Source organism: Tamandua tetradactyla, chromosome 1 (genome assembly GCF_023851605.1).
Source record: "Tamandua tetradactyla isolate mTamTet1 chromosome 1, mTamTet1.pri, whole genome shotgun sequence".
NCBI lineage: Eukaryota > Metazoa > Chordata > Mammalia > Pilosa > Myrmecophagidae > Tamandua > Tamandua tetradactyla.
In genome coordinates, this window is record NC_135327.1 from 3,540,451 (window position 1) to 3,547,703 (window position 7,253).

The window sequence follows — 7,253 nt, forward strand, 5'->3', positions numbered from 1 at the left end:
GAAGCTTCACTTTAGTTCTTTTAGTATAAACTGGGGCCCTGCACTGTTAGACGTTGCAGTGTTTGCTCATTTCTTTTCTTTTCTAAAATGGGCTTTTCTTAAATCTACAAAACTAGTTTCATATTCATTTTTCTCCCCCTTAAAGGTGTGGGAGGTGCTGAACCTTTTCTGGCCATGAACCATTAAAATCCCAACGTATATACTGAAAATATTGAAACTGCTTTGAAAATTTGGAATTTCTGACACCTCCAGTGAACTGAGACACGGTGGATGGAGCTGGAAACAACTGTGGAGATGCAGAGGAGGCAGCTGTGGCTGGGAGTGAATGTGTCGGTGGTTTTTTATGATGGGCCAGAGGGGACAGGGCCGCGGGGCCGCATGATGAACCAGCACCCTCCATGCTGAGCCGCTGTGGGGAGGGGGCTGCGGGGCAGAGGGTCTGCCAGTCACCTGCCTGCCTCCCGGCAAGGCCAGCCCCAATGCCACCCCAGTGCTGGGTCTTTGTTTTTTTTTTCTTGCTATGTGAAAGAAGAAACAAAATAGAAAGCGTGGCCCTCTTCTCAAACTGGCTGAGTCACACACTTTGGGATAAACACTGGACAGCCAAGCCGGAAAGAGGCCTTAGACTGGCCCCAAAGCTGAAAGCACCAGAGAAAATCAAATGCTTCCTACTCGGTGTCACCTGACCTTTCTAGAGTGCTGTGGCCCCCAGCGCCAGAGCACCCCCATAACCACTGCTTTCTCTTCCAACAGTGATAGTATTCTTAGTTTGATTTTTTTTAATTGAAATGACACTATATAAAATTTTTATTTGAATGTTTCTTAATTGTATCTAGTTACTTAGCACAGTTTAGAAACTTATCCGAAGCTGACTTTATCAGTAATCTAACCGGCAGAGACCTTATCCGTGTGTATGTGGCTATACACGTTTACTTCCCTGGGCTCACCCAGCAGCACTTCATTGATGCAGTGATGCAAACCCTCTGCTCTAGTGGAAGCAGTCTCCTGGACTTCTCAGAAACCTGGGTGAAGTCTCCCATAGTTGTATAAATTGACATTTTTGGAATTTTAAACTTTAAATGATCATTTGGTTTCTTTTCTATTTTTTATTTTGGTTAATGCAACAGGACTTAAGTGAACTTTTTGTTTTAAGGATTATTAAAAAAAATTGTGTGTATATGCATATGGCTGTTCAGGATATGTAGCTTTCACTACACTACAGGATCTGATCTCCATGTAGTAGATAAAAAAACTGCAGATTGATTTTCCTTGAGTGCTTTATACTGTTAATTACATCTCCATGTAGGGCTGAAAAGAATGACCTATGTCTATGTATAAAACTGTGTTGCTTTTGATGCTGTGTTGCACACACGGATGTGTGCGGTAGAGGTCTGCATATGGTCCAGATAAAAAGCACGGTAGCCTTGCAAGTTAAGTACTGCTTTGATTAATTGTTTACGCTGGAAATTTTTTCTCCCCATGGAATGTAAGTAAAACTTAGTGTTTGTCACCAATAAATGGTAATACTAAGTGTTCTTTTGTTAATTTATTCTTAAATGCCACTACTGCTAGATTGCTCCTCTCCCAACTGAACCCCCCCACTCCTTTTTTTTACAAAAAAAAAATTTTGTAATGCTTATGATTTCATCCAGGAAAGTATCTGAAAATCTGAAGTAACTTTATTTCAGACTATTGATCAATAAACAGCTACTAACGAATGCCTTGGTCATGTTGAGCCGTGACTACAGAAATACCAGAGGATGTGAGAGATGGCAAGGTGTGGTGTGTGGGGGCACAGCCCCAGCGTGAGCAGTGAGGGTGCTCAGGTGCCGGGGGGAAGAGGTCCATCATCTGAACCTGACCCCAAACCCAACATTGGTGTCCAAAGAAATGACACTCAGGAGTCGCGCGCTGTCCCGCCACAGCAGGGGCATCTTCTGCAGGATCTCTGATTGTACCTGAGTGTCTGGCAGCACAGAAAGGAGGGCACGTGAGACACTGCTGTCTTCTGGCCTGTTAGGGGGTTGGGTTGGTGGGTTTTGTTTTTGAATTTTAGAAGGACAGGAAGAAGCTTGGAAGGATTTCACCATATAACCAGCTCATGGATTGGGCTGCCTGAATAGCGAAAGCGATCAGAAGATTTATGGAAAAATTTGTTAAGGGGTCAGCATAGCATAGAAGCAGTGAAAGGAAGAAAGACAACCATTTTATGTCTTAAAAAAAGACATTTTTTTTGTTACATTGAGACCCTCCTCCACATTCTTGTGTTCTGAGAAAGAGAAGCTAAGCATATGCAGTGTCCTACTGCTGCATATTATGGAGACAGCACACATAGTGCTAAAAGCCATCTTGTGGTTCTCTTCTTCTGGGTTTTTGCCTATTTGTAAAAGGTTATTCTGGGTATTCCAGTGAAGAAGCAAATAGCCTGGCTAACTTGGGGAATTAAATTAATTGGTTTTGAGCATTAAGAGTTAAAAGAATTACTGTACAAAAATCATAGTTCAAAAATAGAGTATAAGCTTTTCATTAATATCTTTGTAGACTAAAACATTACAGTATAGCTTTTTATCTTTTAATTTATTCTGAAATAATTGCAAACTTAGAGAAAAGTTGCAAATATAATAAGTGCAAAGAACTATGCCTCTCACTTGGGTTCTCTCATCATTTCTCATTTTAATTGCACTTGTGCCTCTCTCCGCCCCTTCTCACAGTCTCTCCAGAAAGTGCCGATCCTTGTTATTTGCCGGTTCCTTATTTGCAGCTTTGCTGACTCAAGTGTGTTTGTAGCCCCAGAATCAGACTCGGCGGCACTGCTGTGGTCCTCTGGATGTGCAGAGAAGCAGAATGTCACCCAGCGTGCATGTTCCTGGCTGAGGTCAGACAAGGCAATGTTCTACCTTCTTGTTTTGCGTCTCTTCCCGTAAATAAGGCATCCTAACCCTATTTGTTGTACATTTGGTGCCATGTTTTCCTCATTTTTGTGCTTGTGGTTAGGGACTTGGCTTTCTAAAATGGCTTGTTAGGTGTGTGAAGTGCTGCCTCTTGGTCCCAAGTTCAAGAAAGCTGTGATGTGTCCTATGGAGAAAACGTGTGTTAGATGAGTTTCGATCAGGCACGAGTTGTAGTGTGGTTGCCTGTCAGTTCAAAGTTATATTAGACATGGTGTCTTCAAACAGAAACACATGCAGAACAAGGGTATGCATCCATCAGTTGATCCAAATGTGACCAGAGCCTTTCAGGAGCCTAACCTCGTATTTCCTCAGGAACAGTGGTTCAGTTTTTGCTAATTCAGTATGTGCAGCGACTCTACAGAATGTAATACCACAAATAGTAAGAATCACCTCTGTGTGTGTGTGTGTGTGTGTGTCAGATAGTCTTCTGAGTCGGGAAATCAGCATTGGTGTGACACAGACCCCACGCACACTGCACCTCATCCAGTAGCTTTCTTTTCTGATCCGGGATCCTGTCGGGAGGTGCGTGCCGCCTTCAGTGGCATGTCTCCTCAGCCGCCTCCAGGTGGGAGCAGGCCTCAGACTTTCTGTTTGAATATGTCTTTCGTGTCCCCCTACAGGCTCTCGTTCTCTGCACTGACCTTCAGCCTGGCTGTGTGTGATGGTGATCAGATTTGGGCAGGGCTTTCTTGGCAGAAGAACCAAAGTTGCTGCTGTGCTCTTTTCGGTGCATCACACCAGGGGGCACAGTGTGGGCTCCTAACTCTGGTTACCGCCTCATGTTGGGCCCAGGTTTCTCTGTTTCTCCTTGATCACTGATGAGCATTTTGTAGGAAGACCCGCTGCAAATGTACACTGCTGGCCTGTCCCTCCGCAGAGCACCTCCCATCCTTGTCCTCCGTTGATAATGCCACACCGTCAGTCAGCATTTGGGTGGCTACTCAAAGGCAGGCTTCCATTCCCGCCATTCCTTCTACACTCACTAGCATCCAGCTACCACACTGGAGAGCTTTCCTTTCTCCCCCTCTATTTATATCAGCACAGGTTCATGAATTCATAGTATTTAGTGGGTTGTAATCCATTATTGCTGTTTCTTCTGTTGGTTAAATTTTCTCAAATTTGGCCATCAGAAGATTAGATTCTTCAGGGTGGCTCCTGTGTTGTTTTAGCATGCCCTCATCACGTTTTATTTCCCTTTGAGTTTTTGTTTTATTTTTTATATTTCAAATTTTATATTTTTTAAACTTTCTATTTTGAAATCTTTACAAAATTACGGGACAGTTACAAAAGTAATACAAACCCCATACAGAGAACTCCCGTGTTCTCCTACCCCATAGATACTCAGATCCATCATTTTTACATTTGGCCACATTTGGCATATCATTCTGTCTGTTCATCAGCCCATCAGTTCATCTATTGATCCATCTGTGTATCAATTTATCAGTCCATTTTCTGAACACTTGAGTGTAGGCTGCCGGCATCATGCTCCTTGAACACTTGGTTCCTGCCATTACATTTCCTAAGAACAAGGATACTCACTCAGGAAACCATCTTAAGTGCAGCTATCAAGTTCAAGAAATTTAAAATTGATATAAAGGTTACAGTCTGCATTTCAGATTTTTTCGTACGTGCCATTGTCCCTTCCCCTCCCTTGTTGGGTTCCATCCAGGACCACATTGCATTTGTCACCTTTTTTTTTTTTTTTTTAAACTGGAGGAACATATAGACAACATAAACTTCCCCAACTCAACTACTCGCAAGCATAACATGAAGCAGGATCAGTCGCATTCATAGTGTTGCAGTGCCTTTACCACCTCTGCTACTAGAACGTACTATCTCCCCGAACAGAAACCTTACACCCACCACGCATTAACTCCCCATTCCTTCTGTTTCTTGCCCCTAACAGTTGGCATTCTAATTTCTGTCTCTGTCAGCCTACATATTCTCCAGTCTTTTCTTTTTTGTTATCATGGGACTTAAATTTAACATCCTAAATCTATAAAAATGATCTCGTTTGTTTTGATACCAACTTAACAGTACCCACAGACTGTGTTCCTGTGTAGCCTTCCATCTCCCTGTCTTTAGAAATTGTCTGTTTATACAGAACCACTGATTTATCATCACATTTTATGCATTTGCCTTTTAGATTCTTTAATTAAGAAGTAAAAAGTGCAGTTACAAACCAAAAATACAATAGTTAGCATTTCTATTTACCCAAGTTACCGTCACCAGAGATCTTTATTTCTTCACGTGGCTTCAGTCTGTTTTGTATTGTCCTTTCTTTTCAGCTTTCAGAACTCTAGCATTTTCTGTAGGACTGGTCTAGTGTTGACAAACTCCCTTAGTATTTGTTTGCCTGGGAATGTCTTAATGTCTCCCTTATTTTTGAAAGGGTTTTGCTGGATATAGAATTTTTAGTTGCCAAGTTTTTGCTTTCAGCACTGTCTGTTTCATCCCACTGCCCTCTTGCCTGCATGGTGTCCAGTGAGACATTGATTGGCACTGAACCTTACTGAAGTTCCCTTGTACAGGACTCATTCCTTCTCCCATGCAGCTTTCAGAATTCTCTCTTTATCTTTAGCATTTGATAGTTTGATTTTTAAATTTTTTTAATTAATTTAAAAATTTTTTAAACAAATATGACAAGAAAGAAACGCAAACATTCTTAATATATGATCATTCTGGTCTACATATATAATCAGTAATTCATACTATCATCACATAGTTTGCATATTCATCATCATGATCATTTCTTAGAAAATTTGCATCAATTCAGAAAAAGAAATAAAAAGACAACAGCAAAAAATTATACATACCATACCCCTTAACCCTACCTTTCATTGATCACTAGCATTTCAAACTAAATTTAACATGCAAATAATGCAAATCTTATTGATTTTTGCATTATTTGCATGTTAAAATAAATTTAGTTTGAAATGCTAGTGATCAATAGTGAATAATAAATTGCTATTATTTTTATTCCATATGTTCTACTCGTCTGTCAACAATTTTTTAAAAGCGTTTGAGTAGGATTGGTACTAATTCTTTCTGGAATGTTTGGTAGAATTCACATGTGAAGCCATCTGGTCCTGGACTTTTCTTTTTGGGGAGCTTCTTAATGACTGATTCAGTTTCTTTACTTGTGATTGGTTTGTTGAGGTCTCTATTTCTTCTCGAGTCAAAGTTGATTGTTCATGCCTTTCTAGGATGTTGTCCATTTCCTTTACATTGTTTATTAGCATAAAGTTGTTCATAATATCCTGTCATTACTTCCTTTATTTCTGTGGGATCAGTGGTTATGTCTCCTCTTCCATTTCTGATCTTGTTTATTTGCATCGTCTCTCTTCTTTTTGTCAATCTTGCTAAGGGTCCATCAATCTTACTGATTTTTGCATAAAACCAGCTTCTGGTTTTATTGATTTTCTCAATTGTTTTCGTATTCTCAATTTCATTTTTATTTCTGCTCTAATCTTCAATATATCTTTCCTTTTGCTTGCTTTGGGGTTAATTTGCTGTTCTTTCTCTACTTCTTCTAAGTGGACAATTAATTCCTCGATTTTTGCCATTTCTTTTTTGATATAGGCATTTAGGGCAATAAATTTCCCTCTTAGCACTGCTTTTGCTGTGTCCCATAAGTTTTGATATGTTGTGTTTTCATTTTCATTTGCCTTGAGATATTTACTGATTTCTCTTGTAATTTCTTCCTTGACCCGCTGGTTGTTTAAGAGTGTGTTATTGAGCCTCCACATATTTTTGAATTTTCTGGCACTCTGCCTATTATTGATTTCCAACTTCATTCCTTTATGATCTGAGAAAGTGCTTTGTATGATTTCAATCTTCTTAAATTTATTGAGACTTGCTTTGTGATCCAGCGTATGGTCTATCCTTGAGAATGATCCATGAGCACTTGAGAAAAAGGTGTATCCTGCTGTGGTGGGGTGTAATGTTCTATAAATGTCTGTGAAGTCTAGCTCATTTATTGTATTATTCAAATTCTCTGTTTCTTTATTGATCTTCTGTCTAGATGGTCTGTCCATTGATGAGAGTGGTGAATTGAAGTCTCCAACTATTATGGTAGATGTATCTATTTCTGTTTTCAGTGTTTGCCGTGTGTATTTTGGAGCATTCTGGTTCGTTGCATCAATATTTATGATTGTTATATCTTCATGCTGAATTGTTCCTTTTATTAATACATAGTATCCTTCTTTGTCTCTCTTTTTTTAGAAAATTTATTTATTAATTAAAAATTTAATAACAACTGAACAAAAACATTAACATACGCTCATTCGTTCTACAGTAATT

General features: G+C 39.7%; 1 protein-coding gene across 15 annotated transcripts in view; it reads left to right on the plus strand.

Annotated features, from left to right (window-relative positions):
* Positions 1-1,718, plus strand: part of STAU1 (staufen double-stranded RNA binding protein 1) — a 68,376-nt gene extending 66,658 nt beyond the window's left edge. For all 15 annotated transcript variants that reach the window (XM_077167304.1, XM_077167219.1, XM_077167182.1 and 12 more), the window contains one exon: positions 146-1,718. In XM_077167304.1, the coding sequence (XP_077023419.1) occupies positions 146-161 (16 nt within the window). In that variant the 3' untranslated portion in view covers positions 162-1,718. The remainder of the gene's footprint in view (positions 1-145) is intronic.
* Positions 1,719-7,253: the final 5,535 nt, after the last annotated feature.